At 37.5% G+C, this 20,179-nt stretch overlaps 2 protein-coding genes across 4 annotated transcripts; one reads left to right on the top strand and one right to left on the bottom strand.

Annotated features, from left to right (window-relative positions):
- Window positions 1-416: 416 nt before the first annotated feature.
- Window positions 417-8,381, bottom strand: LOC120009261 (queuine tRNA-ribosyltransferase catalytic subunit 1-like). 2 transcript variants are annotated; one of them, XM_038859764.1, is made up of 16 exons: window positions 8,239-8,381; window positions 8,029-8,089; window positions 7,579-7,672; window positions 6,974-7,152; window positions 6,634-6,684; window positions 6,001-6,057; window positions 4,720-4,840; window positions 4,227-4,293; window positions 4,044-4,085; window positions 3,862-3,967; window positions 3,618-3,728; window positions 2,644-2,715; window positions 1,653-1,754; window positions 1,526-1,572; window positions 1,393-1,420; window positions 417-839 (listed from the first exon to the last, which is right to left on the bottom strand). In XM_038859764.1, the coding sequence occupies exons 1-16, from the start codon at window positions 8,301-8,303 to the stop codon at window positions 738-740; spliced, it is 1,305 nt and encodes a 434-aa protein (XP_038715692.1). In that variant the 5' UTR covers window positions 8,304-8,381; the 3' UTR covers window positions 417-737. The 2 variants fall into 2 exon arrangements, with proteins under 2 accessions (XP_038715692.1, XP_038715693.1); XM_038859765.1 differs by having other exon boundaries at window positions 8,197-8,358.
- A 442-nt stretch (window positions 8,382-8,823) lies between these two features.
- LOC120008861 (protein FAM91A1-like) lies at window positions 8,824-20,032 on the top strand. 2 transcript variants are annotated; one of them, XM_038859221.1, is made up of 12 exons: window positions 8,824-9,054; window positions 9,388-9,541; window positions 10,628-10,745; window positions 11,209-11,305; window positions 13,247-13,353; window positions 13,491-13,613; window positions 13,775-13,928; window positions 14,473-14,533; window positions 14,633-15,015; window positions 15,707-17,315; window positions 18,491-18,880; window positions 19,728-20,032. In XM_038859221.1, the coding sequence occupies exons 2-11, from the start codon at window positions 9,414-9,416 to the stop codon at window positions 18,741-18,743; spliced, it is 3,033 nt and encodes a 1,010-aa protein (XP_038715149.1). In that variant the 5' UTR covers window positions 8,824-9,054; window positions 9,388-9,413; the 3' UTR covers window positions 18,744-18,880; window positions 19,728-20,032. The 2 variants fall into 2 exon arrangements, with proteins under 2 accessions (XP_038715149.1, XP_038715148.1); XM_038859220.1 differs by having other exon boundaries at window positions 18,491-18,933.
- Window positions 20,033-20,179: the final 147 nt, after the last annotated feature.

Here is a 20,179-nt window from a genome sequence, read left to right as displayed (position 1 = left end):
ACAGCAGAGTTCACAAAGAGTCAAACGTCTTGTTTCTTAAGACTAATATAATCCACAAGGAATGCATGGCTTTTGATACCCAGAAAATGTAGTTGTGAATTGCCACACCTTTTCTTTCTGACCACAAGAATGCTAGATTATTTGAAATTCAAGTGTGTACTTCACGAGGTTTTTCCCCAGGAGTACACCAATGTAGGGTTTTTCTAGGGTAGATCCTAAGGTATAACAAATGTTTGCACATGTTCTGATAAGAGAAATGCAAACAAAACTCTCTTTCATCATTACAGCAAAGAAAATAAAAAGGGCAAGTTATAGCATAACAAAGTATACACACCAAGAAGAAAATGGCATTTGAAGAAGGATATCGCGCCTTCTACATAGGCATTCTTCTGTTTTGAACCAAATGCACAGAAGGATTTCGACGATTGTATTTCATCTATACACGTATATAGAGTATAGAAATTCAATAACTGTATTATGAGTATTTGAAAACAAAATTATGTTGTATTTTTAAGTAGCAAATCAATGAACGGAAACAAAAGGCAAGACGAACCACAAAAAAAAAACTGAAAAATCTACCTGAAGTGTAGCTTATGGAAGCAGCATAAAGACACAAAATTGATGCTGCACTGTGTCAACCATTTATCAAAATCCTCAAAAGCCTACATCCTTCAAGTCATTCTGAAAATGCCAGTCAATCGTATCGTGTCCTCTGTTGTGTGTATAAATTTATTGTTCTAATCTAGGGAAGAAGGGAGTGGTGCACAGCATGATGATATATCAATTCCAGCAACCTCCATGGCGTTGCAGACCCATTCAGGGACATCTCCTTTGGGAAACTAGCATAGAAGAAATATTACAAGGTTCAAGAGCTATGCAGCTGGTACACAACAAAATGATGACTTCTATAATGTTAATGCTAGGTGAGATTCCAAAATAGTACCCTTTACATACAACTCCACCCTTCTAACAACCTAGCTAAATGTCCAAGCTAATATAGTTGACTAGTTACCACAACTGGTAACATAATTTACAGTTTGAGTTTAGGCTCATATCGAATATTCAAAGGTCAAACTTATAGTCTTGTATAACTTCGTTTTCGGTTATAAAAAAATGTGGGGTCACATTTATTGTATGTGTCAATGTATATATATGGTGATGTTTTTATGTTTATATATATATGAGGGTCACATTTATTGTATGTGTGGATGTATATATATGGTAATGTTTTTATGTTTATATATATATGAAGAAGACCCTAATTTGTTCACTATGTAAAAATCATTTTATATAATTGAAACATAACAGATGACTTGATGCAGCAATAATTACACACACATAAATAAAAATGGAGTAAAGGGAGGGTCTTTGGATGTTAAGAGCAAGAATTACCATATTCTTTAGAAAGTCACATACAAACCTGCAAAAAGTGGGTAAATAGTGGTGACCAGTTAGAATACGGAAAACAAGGAATTGAGCATGATTGGGTAGAGATAAAATAAAACAGCTCAAAAAGCACGCATACTTGGGAAATCGTCCCTCGACTATTGACGTGTGTAGATCTCTGCTGAGCTGCAATTTTGAAATAAATTACTTTTAAACCACAAATAATTGCAGCCCTAAGCAAACAAAAAATGAAGAAATTCCCATACCCTCATCATGTAATACAAATTGTGATAGGTCAGAAGCTGAGATCCCATGGCATCTTTAGTAACAAGGCAATGAATATAGGCCCTTGTGTAGTTCCTGCAGACCTTTAGTTGAAAAAGATAAAGCATCAATGTGTTAATATCTCTTCCATAGAAGCAAATTCCTATGATTGCAAACAAAAAAAGTTCCAAAATTAGTGAGCAATCAACACAAAAAAATAGTTTTAACATGAAAACGTCTCCCATGAAAGAGAAAAAAAGCTATGGATACAAAGACCCACCACCGTCAAACAAATGGTTAACAAATTGTCAAACATACAGCTTTCAATTTGCTTAAACACCCACAACTAATTCCTAAAAGTTGTCTTGTGACTGGACAATGGCCACCATCAGCCTTCTTATCAGTGGCCAGTCTGGAATGGAAGACCAAATGCGCCATTTAGAAACTTCTTGAATTTACTGTATAAAGCCTGCACAAAGCTTCATCTATGTTTTCTATTTTCTGAGGTGTTTTTTTTTACTCATTGGGACTTGAAATTAATTCACACTGGTAGATGGATTTATCCCTTAATTTATCCTTAATCAAATCTGAAAAAAATATAATTTTCGCCCAGACTTAACCCAGCTGCTAAACTATCACACGATATCGATAAGTAAGATTTCTCAAAGCCCAGATATTGTCCAAAACACCTCTTTCTTTAACACCTTGATAAGTCCCTAATTGTTCTTCAATAGGCGCTAGTCCTAAACATTGTCTTCAAATATCAGAGCAAGAAAATCTCCATGAATTTGTCATCTAGGAAAATCTATACATTTTTCCATGAGTTGCACAAGCTATTTGAAAATTTTAATATATCAATCAATGGGTACTTTGCCTACAAACTGCCGTCACATACTGCATTCATAATTCTAAGGTAAGAGCTAACAAACAATAATGTATAAATTAATAATTAGTCAAGAGAACCAGAGAACGTTTATTTCATTGCCAGCATACCATGCAATCACATGTAGAATCAATGGGACGAGTATCATCAGCCATTGCTTTGTGTTTGAGTTTCAACACTCCCTGCACAGAGTAATTTGCCAACTCAAAATTGTGTACAAACCTTAGAACACCATTTTGAATCATGACAACAAAAAATTGTAAATATGCTAAAATAAGAGAAAAAAATCGTCGAAGGCAATTTTGTAGTAGATGCAACCCTGTATAAAGTACACTAAAAGCTGCAAAATTTACCTGGCTCCAATTATTGGTCAAGAAGAAAAAACCATTGCAATGCACTAAAAAATGAGCAATTTAAACTTTCAAAGTAAAAAATCTCAGACAAACCACGAGGACTGTCTGCCAACAGTCAATCATAAGCCAAACCAGCAACACTAAGAAAGCCATAATATTTGTGATGCTTCAAATAAACAAATTGCATAAAAATTGGGAGTCGATCTGCAACCAAAATTGAGAAAATTATTCAGGAAGGAAAAGTAGATATCCTTTTACCTCAGATAGAGAGACTAATATCAAATTATTAATATGGAAAGTGTTATGAGGTTTAGTCCAGGTAAGTAAGGAATTTAAATTCCTGATAATGCATCAGATGTTGAAGTTAGAGCACATAAAATAAAATCCCCTACTATGAGATTTGCATCAGATATTCAAGTTCTATCTTTCGACTATTGAAGAAAGAGACATACTATGAGCTTTAAATAGCGTCAGAGCACATAAAATCCCTTCAAATTAGATAGTGAAGTCATCGACCACAAAGCTAGAAGGCGTATGAACGAAGCAACTGTAACCTAACATATTTGACGCAATCAGCAATACAAATGAGATAGAAATGAAGGGCAAAAATGCTATTCATATAAATTCAAGTACACAAAGAAGTTCCCTTGAATGAAGTTAAGAGATTACAACAATATGGTCAAGCAAATGTGTAATTCACATATAAAAGATTATGGAACAGGAGCCATCACCTCAGGTATTAGAGCTGTGCCAAATCGAGCAGTACGAGTAGGATAAACACAGTCGTACAAGTCAGCACCTAAAGCACTGCAAACTACTATATCTAGTGGATAACCAACACCCTGAAATACAGTTTAGAAAAAAGAACATTCAACAAAAGAAATATTTAGAATGGAAAATTACAGTGTTCACAAGAACTAAAAGAAACTCCAGAGGAGGTAATCAGGGCTATAAAAGTTATTTGTAGTTTTATACCATAACATAACGTGGTTTATCCTCAGGCAGAGCAGCAGTACATTGCGCAACAACACGCCAAAAGGAATCCTTGTCTTCACCTCCCGCAAGACCACCAATAGCATAGCTGTCACAGAAGTAAACTTGGAAATTATGCAGCTCACCACTAAATGGAGTAAACGGTTGTAGAGAGAAACAAATACCCAGGCAAGTCACGCTCCACCAAGCCTCTTACGCATATATCCCTAATAACATGTACATAGACTAATACAGTCAGAAATAGATACTATCAAATGAAAAAGAAAAAAAAGAAGATGAACAAGTAAGCACATAAAGAAAAAATTAAGTGACAGAAAGAAAATTTACATCGCAATTAAAAAATTCACCTTAGCACAGGATCCAAACCACCTTGCACAATGCCAAATAAATTCTGTTCATTTGGTCTTTTATGAGCTGTTTTAGAAAGAAGGAAAGAGAAGTCAACAAGAAAACTTTTATCTGAGCGCTCAAGTAAAACATGATCGGCAGACTAGAACAGCTGCTCACACGGTACATAATTAAACATTAGCTAGATATATTCATATATTGCATCATTTTTGGTATGCTGAAGACAAGTTCTTTGATGACATTTTAAACCTAGGTCAAAATAATTCAAATGCCAAAGAAAAGCTTAAGCTTCTGACTTGAAAAGATGCTCTCACAACTCAAGAAGCATGTGTTATAAGCGGTAAACCACATGCACTTCCCCAAATAAAATTCCAGTTGATTTCAAATCAGTAGATCAATATAGACTGTAAGACTGATAACTTTTTGCTCTAAAAATTTTCATTTCACTTTTTACACAAAACAAGGGCGATGTTTTGAGTAAGAAGTAATTACCAGCAATGCATCTATCTATCCATCGAAGGGTGCGATACATGGCCTCTTCAATCCGTGGACCAGTAATGGTTGTTCTAACTACATCATCAAGGGCCATGATAATATCTGCTCCAATTCTGTTCTGCAAAATTAATAGCACAATATTAAAAAACTTGCAATATCCAAGATAGACAAGATTAAGAAACAAAAAGGTCTCCTAATTCCTGGTGACCAAACGTATGACTGCAATGGCATGAAGCTATAGACAACAAAGAAAACTTCTTCCAATAAAAGAGTAGATGGTTTCAGCTTATATAAGCAACTGCAAATTTACTTAAGAATGATTACTTCTACAAGGGAAGGGAAACCAATTGACAAGTTGTACGTTCAAGTCATGTTATCCGATCAGTGATTATAATATATGTGACTCTATTTTGCTGAATAATTGCATAGTACACATAAAAAATTCACAAAATGTATTGATTACTTTACTATCAAAGATTCTCGCATACAAGCTTGGATTGCTGATGATTGTAATTGCTATCATTCTTTGTAAAAAGGTTTTCAGAGTACAGTTTGAATAAAGTAACATGAAAACAACGAAATAGGTCAACAAAGCTACCAGATAAATTAGTATTATTATTATGCTTTGTAAAAGTCCAAATAGAAGTAATGATTTGTAATATATTAATATTCACAAACCACTTTTCAATGATAAGAAAATATTAAAGAGACACAAAGGTGCGCAAATCCAAGAACTATAACAAGAGAACAAAAAGAAAACAGAATTTATCAAATAAAAGAAAGATCATTCTAAGGTTGCACACGAAATAGAAAATCTACTGCGCGGACAGAAGACATGTGAATATGCAGAGTGGGCACTCCTCCCTTTCCAACTCAAACACTTCAGCTTATCATATCCATCTTGAAAAATCCTGATCAATTTCATGTCATCATTTTTTATTGGAATTTTACGTCATCCATTTCACATTTATCCAGTTAAGAAATCTTCCCATGACTGCTTCCCGAGAGGCATGGTTCACAGGAGGTCATGAAAGTAATAGAGTTCAAAAAAGTAACTAATAGGGCAGCTCAGCGGAGGAACTACAAATTAAAGAGATCCAAAAGTTCAGCCGTGGAACTTTGCATGACTGCTACAGCTCCAAACAAAAATATCTAACTATGCAAGTAGCCAAAAACTATACAAATGCCACTACAACAGAATTCAACACTCAAAACAGGAACTTTCACAACCTTTAAGCCACCATAATACGAAGAAATACAAAAAACAAATATACCTACTTGAATTTGAATTGATTCCTCGGGTGTTAAAAGCATCGGCTTTCCATCAACAGGTGACTGAAACAAGACAATGAAACCTCACTTATATGAAACACTTCAACCGTGTAATTAGGTTCTTAGAAAAATCCAAAAAACGAAACAGGGGCAGGGAAATCACCCTGGTTAAGTATAAATTGAAGGAAAATTCAGCTTTACATGGGGAAAAAAATTTGATGTTGCAAACAAAAATCCGATTTAGGAACAACTGTCAAAGAGTCAAGGTTCGTGAAGTCACAAGCTGTCAAAGATTGTCCATTTGAAAGGTAGATTTGCCGTCAATGAGGTTTTGACCATGGACAAACTGTGTGTGCCCCACATGTCTAGCAACTAACCCTACCCCCTACATGCAAAAGATCGAAGGGGAAAAAGGAATACACATTGGCAAGGATACAAAGGATGAAATGCTATCAACAAACAATAACAAGTCTTTAACCCCATAAGTTTTTGTTCTACATCACGCATATCCTTGGGCGAATTGGCACTGAACAAGATTGGCACTAAACCCACATCAAGCAAACAGTTGGAGCTCAACATGAACAAGAATAGATTAATTAGATACTTTCACAAACCGGATTAGAGGCAAAATTGAATTACCTGAAATGTTACACCCTTTTCAGTAATGTCGGCTAGATGCAATAATGACACCTGAAATAGGAACAGAAAGTGAGTTTTCATAAGATATACAATTAAATCCAAAGAAGTTCAGCCATAATCATGCAGCATGGATGTGACCATTGAAAAAACCATAAGTCGTGTGCTTGGGTCTTAGCAATCACTATAAAAAATCTATTTATAAATAGTTTCAGATTCAGAAGCCATGAACCATTCCATTGCTGGTGCACATCCAAACCGAATTTTTTTTCCCTAGAGTTACAATCATTAAAATGCCATCAGCCACAATGTGAAAATAAAAATCACATATCAGATTGACAACCATCTGAAAGCCACCAGAGTCAGTAAGCAGTGCTCTAGGCCAGTTCATAAACTTGTGAAGGCCGCCCAATTCATCAATAAGCTCAGAAGTAGGACGAAGCTCCAAATGGTATGTATTACCAAGAATTATTTGACAACCGATCTCCTCAAGCTGGCTAGTCGTCAAACCTTTGATTGTCCCTGTATGCAGGAATACCAATAGTTTTTCAATACCATTGAATCTGACATTAAATGTTTGTGTTTGCTGGTAAGTGGCAAGTGCATGCATTTTTTAGTATATGGAATTATGGATGCATGCATTCATTTTAAAGATAGTTTAACATGACTTTCTTAAAAAATTATTATTCCATCCCAAGATCTTGAAAGCACAAAACAGAAATAATGTCTTGCATTTTAAAAAAATTGATACATTGTGCATACGAACTAAAATGACATAAATACATTTAGAGAGTATGGCTTATATAAATTGGCTAGTTGCTTTAAGAATTGCATAGATACGAGATAGCCTGAAATCCAATATGTCAAGAAAAAGATGTTCGAAATTTTAGAAATTATATTCATATAGCTAAAGAGTGCTTACATATATATGATAATTAAAACTCTAACCTTGTGTGCCCACAGGCATGAATAATGGAGTCTGGCAGACAAAGTGAGGGAGGGTCAACTGTGCAGCACGAGCACGATTAAACCTCCCCAGAACCTACAGATTGTTTCAGTAAACAGAAATCCCATATTAACATTTTAAACTCAAACACAACAGTTAGAATTGACCATGAAAGTGAGATGGAATGGATGCCCAAACTAAGTTTCAACTCCATTCAGACTGTAAACCAACAAAAAATCTGCATAACTACTTTATAAAGTCATAGCAAACAAAATCTTCAAATAAACATCATTCTTTAAGCAATATAGGCTAAACATCATTCTTTAAGCAATATAGGCTATATCAATAACAAGTCTCTTTTTTTTTTTTTTTGTTTGGAATAAGGAACTATAGTTTAATGCTGAAAAACATTGTCTCTACATACAATATGGCAATTATATCCAAACCCCAACCTCGAAACGAAGAGCCATTGAACAGTTTCCTCTCTGCTCCTCCAAAATTTTACGCACAATCCTGTCATTAAAGATTAACAATACATACAATGATTCGAGGAGAAAAAGGAAAAGAAAAAGATGAAGCAAAAAACACAAAAAACCGAAAACGATGTGAAAACAACTTACTCAAAACAGAACAAACGAGAAAGCTAAGCAGCAGCAGCTTACCGAGGCAGAGAACGAGGTGTGCTAATAGATGGCCGTGGATTAATGGCGCAGAATAACGCCCTCATATATGCACACTCCTACGACTCCGCGTCTCTCGGCGGCTGTGCCGGCACGCGGTCTTTCCCTCTATATTTTTTTCCTTTTTTTAAAGTTAAGTTTTTGGTTTCGCAGTTACCAAAGTAACCAAACACTGGAACCAAATTGGGCCGAGCTCTGTGTTTTGGAGAAATAGAGCCGGGTAACGAAGCCCAGGTCTGAAGGTGATACGGTGGTTTTTGTTTTTATGTTTTATTTATAAAGGAGAGTTTCCTCTCAGTAAAGCCCATGGAAATTGTAAAAGGAAAGCTTCCTTTAAAACATAACGGCTATCTCCAACGAGGAGAGTTTCCCTCGGTAAGCCCATGGTAATTGAAAAAGGAAAGCTTCCTTTAAAATTAAAACATAACGGCCATCTCCAACGAGGAGAGTTTCCTTCAGTAAGGCCCATGGAAATTGAAAACGGAAAGCTTCCTTTAAAAGAAAGAGACAGCTAACATTAAGTCGGTCGATTATTGGTTCTAATGGTACAAAATAGACGAATTGAATTGAATTGCGGCACCTAATAGGATTAGGACTAAGGGATTAATGAGACGGTATATAATGGTAAACAACCGGTTCCAAAATACAATTCTAACGACGGAGTACGCTTTGTCAGAAGTAGAGAATGCATGTCATATAGTAACTGAGCATCTCCCAGATCTCTTGTGCCCGATCCAAGCTGTGGTTTGATCGGCCAATCGACGATCGCCGGCCAGATCAGGAACCGCTGCTGTCTTGGTACGTTAAACTCCTCATCATCGCTAATGCAGCGCGAATTATTTTGGATTTTGATACGTTATTTTTCTGTTGAACGAACTTGAATCTAGGATTTGAGTATCTCTGAAACAATGTTGTTGTTTTTTTTTTGCTATTGGTTTGTTCTCATGTTGACGGCTGTACATGGTGACTTTGCTTACTGTGATGAGTATGTTATAAGCTCGTATTAGGAGCAAACTTCTCGTATGCGTTTAGGGTTTGGGAAGATGATGACGTTTTGATTCTATGGAATGTGCTTTAATGCCTCAATTTGCTGTGGTTGTGGTTTATAATTGTTGCTTGATTTGCTTGCAGGGAGCAGGTGCGAGTGATTAGGCAATATGCAGCGGAATCCGCCTACTGTAGAGGAACAGTTGGTTTTAAAAGCAATCAAAGAGGAATGCCCTTGGGAGAGTCTCCCAAAACGGCTCCAAGCAACTCTTGGCTCTAAAGAAGAGTGGCATAGAAGGTCTTAGTAGTTTTTTTTTTTTTTTTTAATGTTTTTGAAGTAATAACTCTTACATGAAGTTCTTGGTTTGCAATTTTGGAGAGCTACTCTTTCTCCCCCTTTCCCCGTCTTTGAGGGTAAATAAAGCTGCATTCATTATTGGATAATTACTGATGAATACAGTCAATCAATATTCTTTTTTTCTTTTCCCAAAGGAAAATAGTTCGTCGTCCCCCAGATTTCTTTTTTGTAGATTGTAATATATATAGACGTGGCAGCACAGGATAAAGTGGGGATATGATGGGCTAGCAATTGTCCTTTTCTGTTAAATGGTGGATGACATAAACTAGAAATGGTTCAGGAGGTGGTTTCTCTCCTTTTATCCAGTCCACTAAGATCTGTTACTCTGATCATTTGTCTGATGTCGGAAACTTGTCCAAATTGGGTAAGAAATCAAGTGGACATTTCTAGTATCTTTAGGTTGCAAATTATCCCTGAAAGAAAGTATGCATGTTTACTGATCTTTCTAGACTCGTCGTATAGTTGAAAAGGATGGCTGTAGGATTTCATGCTTCAAAACAGTATTTTGCATGAAAAATGAATAAGTTTTTTTCCCCCTGTTGATAAGGCTATTAATGATTTGATTTGGTTGATTTATTGTTAGGTAAAAGGAGGATTTGCGCGAGTATTAGGACAATAAATATTTGCTTTAAGGTCTACATCAATCCAAAATTAATTACCGAATTACTGGTTTTAAGGAGCTGAATCAAATGGGTCATGAAACCACTTATTAGCTGTCATCAATGAGGGCTGATTTGGAAGAGCTGTAGTAATTATATCCTTTTCTTTTGATTAGTAAATACAATCACACCCAAGTGTGATAAAACCTCCGACCTTAACCTCCATCCTATGTTCTGTAGAGAGGAGGAAAGGACAATAGGTTCCTTCTCCTTGATTATTATGCAAGTACATATTTATTGCAAATACCTAACCAAATGATGTATTCAATCAATCTTTCGACCTTTAGTGCTCGGGTTTGTAGTATCCCTGGATGAGTTTTCTTTCATCAAATCTAACAATTTATTCTCTTATCCTGACTTCTTACAGGATTGTTGAACATTGCATTAAGAAAAGACTTCAATGGAACACTTGTTTTGGTCGCAAAGTATGCAAAGAAGGTGAATATTATGAAGACATGATGCGTTACTTGCGGAAGAACCTGGCGGTAAGTGATACTAAGAAAGTTCTGGAAAATTTGTTACACCATATAAATGTCCCAAATTGAATGAAAAGTTTTTGGCTGCCTTCGGAAGTATGATCATGTTTGACTAAAACTGAAAAGTAATTGTTAAAGTACTCTTTTTGCATTCTGATTATGATGTTGGTTTAAAAGCTCCAACATATTTTTCTCATTTTCTGTCTCTGGAATTGTAAAAGATAGTAGTTCTAAATTATATATTACCAAATAAAGTGTTATTGCTGGTTTTGTTAGATGGCTGCTGCTGGTTTTGTAAGATGGCTGTCACTGTTTGCTAGACATTTTTCTTGGTGTATTTTTGTTATTTGCTCCAAGTATGAATATAGCTTCACATTGGAAATTGAAAACACACAATTTACAGGCAGTAATTTTTTTATTTGTCTTAGTATTTCCATATTCTCTGCTTACTTGCTGATTTCATTTCTTGCAGTTGTTCCCTTATCACCTTGCGGAGTATGTTTGCCGTGTGATGAGGTTGTCGCCTTTCAGATACTACTGTGATATGATATTCGAGGTTATGAAAAATGGTAATTGGATACATTCTTTTAACTGATTCCACAAGTGCTGGCATATTGCATTATTGTGTATCAATTACTTATATCACGTTATTAAGGAATTTAACATAATGAATCAGATGCTATCTTTTCCTTAGTTTTCCTTTAGACCCTTTGTCTTCAAATCTTGTTTTTTTTTTTTCCTTTTATAATGAATGCCCTGTGTTTTTAGATATATTCTTCTGATATTTTGAGGGCGTGGCCCACATAATGTAATAACAGGAAGCTCCAACGTATGTGTGGGGCCATGAAGGTCTCCATTGGACCAACATAAGTAAATAGTTGAGATTTATTCGTTGTAGGAAATGTAGTATCTGTAACTGCGGTGAGTATGGCTTTAATGTGGTTTAAACTTTGGTGTTGTGATGATTTGACAAAGCAAAAAGACAAGTGAAAAAAGTGTTTTGCTTGCCAAATTATAGGGAAAGTGTATTTTTGCCATAATTAATGGAAATTCTGAAAATTCAAGCCAACTTAATATGCTGAAAAGTGGATTCAGAGACAGTCTAGAGAATGGACAGTGATAGAGTCCCACATCGGTTAGGAGAGGGGAGGAAGTGCTGTATATAGGTGAGAGGTATTCCCTCTCCTTAGTAACCAAGCTTTTCCCATAGAAGGGCTTGGCCACAACCCCCCTTGGGCCTTGGACTGCATGGTATGGGCCAGGCCCAATGGCCTGTGGATGGGTTGGGGCTTGGTTATTGAGTGATGGTCCTCTTGATCTATTATTGAGTGATGCTCCGATACCAATGATAGAACAAGAGGACCATCACTCAATAACCAAGCCCCAACCCATCCACAGGCCATTGGGCCTGGCCCATACCATGCAGTCCAAGGCCCAAGGGGGGTTGTGGCCAAGCCCTTCTATGGGAAAAGCCTGGTTACTAAGGAGAGGGAATACCTCTCACCTATATACAGCACTTCCTCCCCTTTCCTAACCGATGTGGGACTCTATCAATACCCACCCCTTCAAGACCAACGTCCACGTTGGTCGAGCACCTTGGCCTGCCATGGCAGGGTACTCAGACTCAGGACTCGGGACCCTTCCCTATCCCTATCCTTTCGGCCCCATATAACAGAACACCAAGGCCGGCCACTCCGCAGACGCGGCCCCAAGGGTCAGGGGCACAAGGCCCATGAATACCAGAGCTCCCCACAGGGCAGGAACGAGGGCTCCGATACCAATGATAGATCAAGAGGACCATCACTCAATAACCAAGCCCCAACCCATCCACAGGCCATTGGGCCTGGCCCATACCATGCAGTCCAAGGCCCAAGGGGGGTTGTGGCCAAGCCCACGAGGGCTCCGATACCAATGATAGATCAAGAGGACCATCACTCAATAACCAAGCCCCAACCCATCCACAGGCCATTGGGCCTGGCCCATACCATGCAGTCCAAGGCCCAAGGGGGGTTGTGGCCAAGCCCTTCTATGGGAAAAGCTTGGTTACTAAGGAGAGGGAATACCTCTCACTTATATACAGCACTTCCTCCCCTCTCCTAACCGATGTGGGACTCTATCAGACAGTAATCGAGAAGGCCATTCGGCTAAATGGTCTCTGTCCTCTGCCCTTAGGATTGGCTGGAGGGTGAGGCAATGTGTTCAATCATAATTGGGGGCATGCACGTACTTACCAATAGAGATAGGTGGACCAAAATTAAAAATGTCAGATGCAAATACTGAAATTAGGTTATCTTACTTTTCAAGAAAATGAATTAGGTTATCTTCTTCATAATGATTGTTCAAGTGTTACATTCTTGTTGCTGGTCAAAGGTTAAGTGTGTTTTATTATATATCCATATTTATTTTTGTTGGTTTGCCTCTTAACCTCTTTGTTGATAATTTATTTGCATTATTTGGTGGCCATGCCTCATTCCGTATCTACCACACTTATGATTTTATATTTTTCACAGAGCAACCATATGACAGCATTCCGAATTTCAGTGCCGCAGATGCTTTTCGACTAACGGGAATTGGGAGAAATGAATTTATCGATATCATGAACAAGTGCAGATCTAAGGTACTAGACTTTTGGAAGCTTGTGTGCTTACAGTTTCTCTACTTTTTTTGGGTAGTGTCTGGGTTGGTTCCATATGCATGATTGTAGTACTCTTAACTATTTTCTTACCTATCCTTCATTCATCTGGCGCTATCCAGAAAATTATGTGGAAGCTGAACAAGTCTATTGCAAAAGAATTATTACCTGCACAACCGGTTGACTTTCCTATTGAATCATGGTGGGGCGTCTGTCTAGTCAACTTCACTCTGGAAGAATTTAAGGTGAGAATTTAGGCTTCTTCTTTCAGAATGTTGCAGATGCCAAAATTAAACCATCTGACTTTTCGCACATTTCTGCCTCAGAACAAGTATAAATTGTTTTATGCTTACTAATCAAAGTTGGATTTCAATGTTAACTTACCCTGATTTCTGTTACTTTGTAGAAACTCTCAGAAGAAGAAACAGCTACAATTGATAAAGTGTGTAAGGAGGAAGCTAATTCGTTTATTCTCTTTGATCCTGACATCATAAAGGGTCTGTACCGTCGCGGTTTGATCTACTTCGATGTTCCTGTCTATACCGATGACCGTTTTAAAGGTAAATTTAGCATGTTCATATTTGCTTTCCAATTTAGGCCATTTGAGTTAATTGCGGTTGAGCTTTCCTTTAAAAGAACTGAATTTGTCAGTGGTTTTTATTGAATTTGTACAATTCAACTATTTGTTTAGCTTAAAATGATTTTCTCCCTACTTACTTGTGTTATCCGTCTAATTGTTTGCACAAGTTCCATTGTTGGCTTTCTCCGATTTAACTTCCTTTCTGCATTCCCCCACGTATGTTAGCAAATTTATCTTTTTCAATAGAGGGAATAGCCTTGGCATCGTAGGTCTAAACCACAGAAAGTCTCTCAATAAGGTGGGGCTAAGGCTAGGTAATCGTTTAGTTCATTTCTCATCAACCTTGCTCTCTATTTTTGTTGGAACCAAGCTTTATAGAGTTTGGATAATGCTTTATTGTTTGTGTTAAATATGATGTGAAACAAGGAAATGCGATAATATTTCATCATTCAGATACTCCCGTCTCCACTCTGCTTATTATTTCTGGTTTGTGAATTCATTTTCTAACATACATAGTGGTTCAGTTTCCAGGCTTGAAGGGTTCATTTCCAACAGGGAGCAATCTTATGAAGATCCAATTGAGGAGTAAGGCAGTCATTGCAATATGTTGATGTATTTTTTTGTAATTTTGAATGTATTGATGATAGAACAAAACGATCATGCTACTATGTCTATTTTTTTCAGGTTATTGTATGCAGTTTTTGTTGTTTCAAGTGAAAATGCAACCGTTGCTGAACTGGCATCAACTTTACAGGCTGACCTCCAACAGCTGCAGGCTGCTGCATCATTTGCTTGTCGGTTAGGATGGGCAGTGAAAGTAATTGATCCGGCATCTATCCTTCGTGATACAACCATACCCGGCAACTCCAGAAACACTCTTATTGATGAAAATGATTCTTCTCTTTCTAGTATAGGCTCGGCAAACGTTTCTGTTGATGGTGATGCTGCTCAGCAAGGAGATGTTTCAGGGACAGAAAACTACGGGCCACATTCTGGTCATGTCCGTGTCTCTTTCGTTGTTGATGCTAATATAACATCTTATCTTATGATGGGGTCTGTTTCACCAGGTTTTCTCCTCTTTCATGTTATTCTTTTGCAGTCTGTGATCTCTTGACTTGAACATTTTTGTCCATCTGCTTTGGAGGACATTAACTTTTTATGTGAAATGAGAAAAATGATAACCTAACAGCCACTTTATCAGAATTTGGAGAGGTTAATGATCCAGAAGTTTAAGTACATTTAAAGTAATCTAGTCTGTAGTTATTATACTTTAATCTTAGTATATAGTAACTTACTAACTTGGAGCTGTCTCTCTTTGAGCTAAGTAGTGAGATGGCTCAACCTTCTATTGGGGAAGAGATTCAGCCAGATGTTTGTTGAACAGCGACTAGTATTAACAGAATTTAGTAAAGGAAATTCACGACCTCCAGTAAACCTTTTGTGGCTGTTTTTTTTTTTCAGAATGCCCTTTTGGTTCTTCTATGATCGCCATTGTGTTGTCTAGGTTGCCATCACATGGCAAGTTGTAGTCTCTGATCTGCAGCAGGAGAGAGGAAAGATTAGGATGAGATGTCAAGGAAACAGTAGATTCTTAGAGGCTTTTCTGTTTCATAGAGATGGGGAACTTTTCTTGTTCTTGAGGTTGCATAATGAGTTGTATTATGGTAGATGAAGCTTCTCTGTTTCAATCAAAATTATATTTGTATCACTTTGTTTTTATTTTCTGATTCAGTTCGTGTGTCTTTATATGTGTTGCAGGCTTGAAATCTCATGCTGTAACTTTATATGAAGCTGGAAAACTAGGTCATCCCAGCATTGCAGATCTTTGCAGAGATCTTAGCACATTAGAAGGAACAAAATTTGAGGGTGAATTGCAGGAATTTGCAAATCATGCTTTCAGCCTTCGTTGTGTGCTGGAATGCCTACTATCAGGTGGGATTGCTACTGATGTGGGAGTTGAGGAAGTTTGCAGTAAGATGGGTGTTTTGTCTTCAAGTAGTGATGAGGCCACTTCTCTGATAGCTACAACGACGTTGGCAGAGAATTCAATGCAGCCTGATACAGGTACAATTGGGTTGGACAATGATAATTCATCGGGATCACCATTGCCTCAGCAGACTGTTTTGGCTGAGCCTGTTTCTGGAAGTCCTGGGGATGACTCAATATCTACTTTATCAGAAGACCATAATATTACTATTGATTATGAAACAGCTTGTCATGTACAGAGTGAAGAGAAAATTGTACCGAATGAAGGGTCTGCGGTTGGAAAAGGAACTTCAAAGCGGAAAAAGAAATATCGTGTTGATATTCTCCGCTGTGAAAGCTTGGCTTCTTTAGCACCTGCAACTTTAGATCGGTTATTTCTCCGTGACTATGATATTGTTGTGTCCATGATTCCTCTTCCTTATTCATCAGTTCTTCCTGGACCAGCAGGTCCCATTCATTTTGGTCCTCCTACTCACTCGTCTATGACACCATGGATGAAGTTGGTACTATATTCAGTTGTGGCCAGTGGGCCCCTATCAGTTGTTCTGATGAAGGGACAATGTTTACGCATGCTTCCAGCACCATTGGCTGGCTGTGAGAAAGCCATCATATGTTCTTGGGATGGTTCCACTGTTGGAGGATTGGGAGGAAAATCTGAAGGAAATCTGGTGAAGGGAAGTATACTTTTGCATTGCTTAAATTCACTTCTCAAGCACTCGGCTGTTCTAGTGCAGCCACTGAGCAGATATGACCTTGATGAATCTGGGAAAATGATTACTATGGATATACCATTACCCCTAAAGAACTCTGATGGTTCAATTGCTCGTATAGGAGATGATTTGAGTCTCTGTGAGAAGGAAAGTTCAAAGTTAAACTCTATGCTAACTAATTTGGCAAACAAGCTAGAGCTATCAACAATTGGGTACATTCGCCTGTTAAAACTATTTAATGAAAGAGAGTCGGATCACTTTGCACCTGACAATGAGAGATATGAATGGGTTGCATTGAGCGTGGAATTTGGGGTACCACTTTTTAGTCCGAAGTTATGCAACAACATATGTAAAAGGGTTGTCTCATCAAAATTGCTTCAAGTAGATTCACTTTCAGAGCATCATGATGCGATGCAAGCCTTAAGGAAAAGGTTACGCGATGTCTGCACAGAATACCAAGCAACAGGTCCTGCAGCCAAACTACTATACCAGAAAGAGCGTCCAAAGGAAACATCTCGACAACTCATGAACTATGCTAGCGGAAGGTGGAATCCCCTTGTTGACCCTTCGTCTCCCATTTCAGGGGCTTTGAGTGAGCATCAGAGATTAAAACTTGCTAATCGACATCGCTGCCGGACTGAAGTTTTGAGTTTTGATGGCAGCATTTTAAGGTCAGTATGTTCATTCTTCTTCTTTTTATTATAGTGTAGTTTCCCTCCTCTTACATGCTGGCTTATTCACTTCTGCTTGTGTATCTTTATCCTTTTTTACTCCTTTAATGTTTAAGATTATCAAAATGCTTGAGTGAATCACATTATACTGGTCTCTTTAGCTCTACTGCTACATAAAATGAGATTGTCCGCAAGTTTGTGTTTTCTTTTGCTTTTACATATGTTAAATGTGAGTATCATTCTATTTTATGTATGTATGTCTGTTTAAAATAATTACTGGTACATGTATGTCTGTTTTTATCTATATAAGTCATTACTTGTATATATTGTGTCTAAATATGTATTAACATAGATGTCACCAAATGTAAATTGACTACGAACCTGATATTATTGTCGTTGCTATACGCTTTTGTGGATTGGTAGTTTGCAATTTTGCATTCAAGTCTTTCAACTTTTACAGAACCATTGGTGATGCGGAAAACATTGCTGATGTGTCGACTTTTTATTAAATGTATAATTAATCTGAAATCTGTCATGGTTTTGTACTCTGTTGGAATAGGTTTTGACATGTCTGTGACTCTGTCTCTTAATGTGTATTACAAATCCCTGATCTCACTAGTTTTATACTTTCTTTACCGTCTATTCTTTTGTTAGCTCTGTTGTTCTGCTGGATGTCCTAACAGATCCAAGTTCCCAGCATGCATTTTCATATCCACATGTTTTCTTGCATTTTTTTAAAGAACTCCATAAATATAAGGTAGGAGTTAAATTCCACATCATTTTCATCAGAGAAAGTGTGAAGATTCCAAGTTGGTCAAGATGAACAGGATCAATGATTCTGCCGTCTTAGTCCTAAACAATTCTGAGTTGTCAATTACTGAGGCAAAAGACTCTTATAAAGTTTTTTGGTCTAACCATGTCCTATAAGTGCTGCAATATTTGAAATCCTTGCATGAGGAACATCGCTGCGGATTTATAGAAGTTGGTACTTGGTAGAGCGTATTGATTGTTGCGAATCAAAAAATTGAGAGGCTCCAATGATGCTTTGTCGAAGGAGTGGACATATGTATTTACTACTTGTTACTGTGTGAGGAATGACTTGTTTATTCTTATTTGTTGTCATACTGCTGCAATCTAGAACCTCTCAAACCATAATTGTGGAATGGTATTCGCAGATCATATGCCCTTGCTCCTGTTTATGAGGCTGCCACTAGGCCTATTGAAGAAGCTCCTTCATTGAATATGCCAAAAATTGATCAGGATGAAGCTGATAGCAGAGAAGTAGTTCTTCCTGGTGTCAATCTTCTTTTCGATGGTTCTGAATTGCACCCTTTCGACATAGGTGCTTGTCTGCAGGCACGCCAACCAGTTGCCTTAATAGCAGAGGCTGCATCAGCCTCAGCCTTAACTTCTGCTGCAATGAAGTAGTAGTTTCTGCAATAATCTTGCTTCCATGGTGTTAAAGTCAAATAGTTCGTTTATAGAGCTGGACCTGAGCTTTCAACTTATCACATCCTACGTCCTCACTCTATTCAGCTTGTTCAGTCAACTGGCTTTATCTTGAGGTTGGTCACAGACTCACAGTGCATGCTGTTGGCCGGTTGTGCTTATGTCTGAGGTAAAGATTTTTGTGTCTTATGCAATCTACAGATTCCACAAATGATTTTCACTTCACACTTTTTGAATTGCCAAAATTTCTTTGATACTGCTTTCACTCAGAAAAAAATGGTAGTGTGCTCAAATACTATGAAGTTATAAGAATTGAAAACCTGTTAATGGAAGGCCTACGCTGTCTATTATGGCTGCTTGAACCTTGCTTTTCCTAGTTCTTCCATTCATTTGCATTGTCTTTTGCTTGTGGAAAATTATCGGTTCAGAAACGAAATAAATTTTTGTTTATGCTTGTGCTTCTCAGAATCTTAGGTGGTAACCCACTTCAAATCATAGGTTTCAGCATGGCTCGTTTTTCTTCTTTCATCTTTTTTTTTTTTATATAAATTGTGGGGTTATGTTATTAATTTTTTGAGAGGGGATAAAAACTTACATGAGGTATAGGAGGAGCATGACACCACTGGGCCACAGGAGCTCCTTAGCTATATAGACAATTCACAATTGTCTTCTTTTACGCGTCAATCTCCGTTCCATAGACCACGTTCGACTCTTAATTTTTTGAGGGAGGGGATCAGAACTTGCATGAGGTATATAAGGAGCATGCCACCACTGGGCCACAGGAGCTTCTTAGATAATACACACACTTGTCTTCTTTTACGTGTCCATATTTGTTCCATAGAGTCATAGACTATGTTCGACTTCTTAGATAATACACACACCTGTCTTCTTTTACGCGTCCATATTTGTTCCAGAGAGTCATAGACTATGTGAGTTTTACATCTTCTCATGGCATGAATGCAGGTTGTATTGTCTGAAGCTTGGTTACATTCTGGTTACTCCTGATTTGAATGGGGATTGAAAAGAGAAGTATATTATCTTCACTGGATCCTGAATGGGGCCGTGATATTGGTGAAGCTGCAGATGATCATTTTTTTGACCTGCCTTGTGAACTTTGTACTCTAATTTTAAATCCCAGAGCTAGCTTCATGTGATTTCTGAATGGCATTTTCTTTACATTTTGCTGCAAAATCCAACAAATTCCACTGCACTCATCAGTGATTTGTCTCTTTTTTTTTTTATGGCAATGAAAAATCACATTTTTGGTCTCACTGATCTCTCAGCCTACTGAACTCAGAGAGAGGTTGTAGAGCTCACCTTTTCTTACGTTGATGTTAATCATCATAATTGCATGATAAAAAGTTACGCATCTTTTGTTGTTGAAAACGGATTTTATGGCGGAAATGGAGAACTGG

This window comes from Tripterygium wilfordii, chromosome 11, assembly GCF_013401445.1.
Source record: "Tripterygium wilfordii isolate XIE 37 chromosome 11, ASM1340144v1, whole genome shotgun sequence".
NCBI classification, from domain to species: Eukaryota; Viridiplantae; Streptophyta; class Magnoliopsida; order Celastrales; family Celastraceae; genus Tripterygium; species Tripterygium wilfordii.
Note: the sequence above shows the minus strand (reverse complement) of the source record. Positions and strands in the feature narration are given on the sequence as shown.

Bases quoted from the DNA above. Each gene is read 5' to 3' on its own strand.
- LOC120009261 (XM_038859764.1), bottom strand. From the start codon at position 8,303: ATGAGGGCGTTATTCTGCGCCATTAATCCACGGCCATCTATTAGCACA. The intron at 6,058-6,633 runs GTAATTCAATTT...GTCTTGTTTCAG, and splicing joins AAAAGGGTGTAACATTTCAG to TCACCTGTTGATGGAAAGCC. The intron at 3,968-4,043 runs GTATTTGTTTCT...CTTCTGTGACAG, and splicing joins GTGGAGCGTGACTTGCCTGG to CTATGCTATTGGTGGTCTTG.
- LOC120008861 (XM_038859221.1), top strand. From the start codon at position 9,414: ATGCAGCGGAATCCGCCTACTGTAGAGGAACAGTTGGTTTTAAAAGCA. The intron at 13,614-13,774 runs GTGAGAATTTAG...GTTACTTTGTAG, and splicing joins TCACTCTGGAAGAATTTAAG to AAACTCTCAGAAGAAGAAAC. The intron at 14,534-14,632 runs GTAAGGCAGTCA...TATTTTTTTCAG, and splicing joins TATGAAGATCCAATTGAGGA to GTTATTGTATGCAGTTTTTG.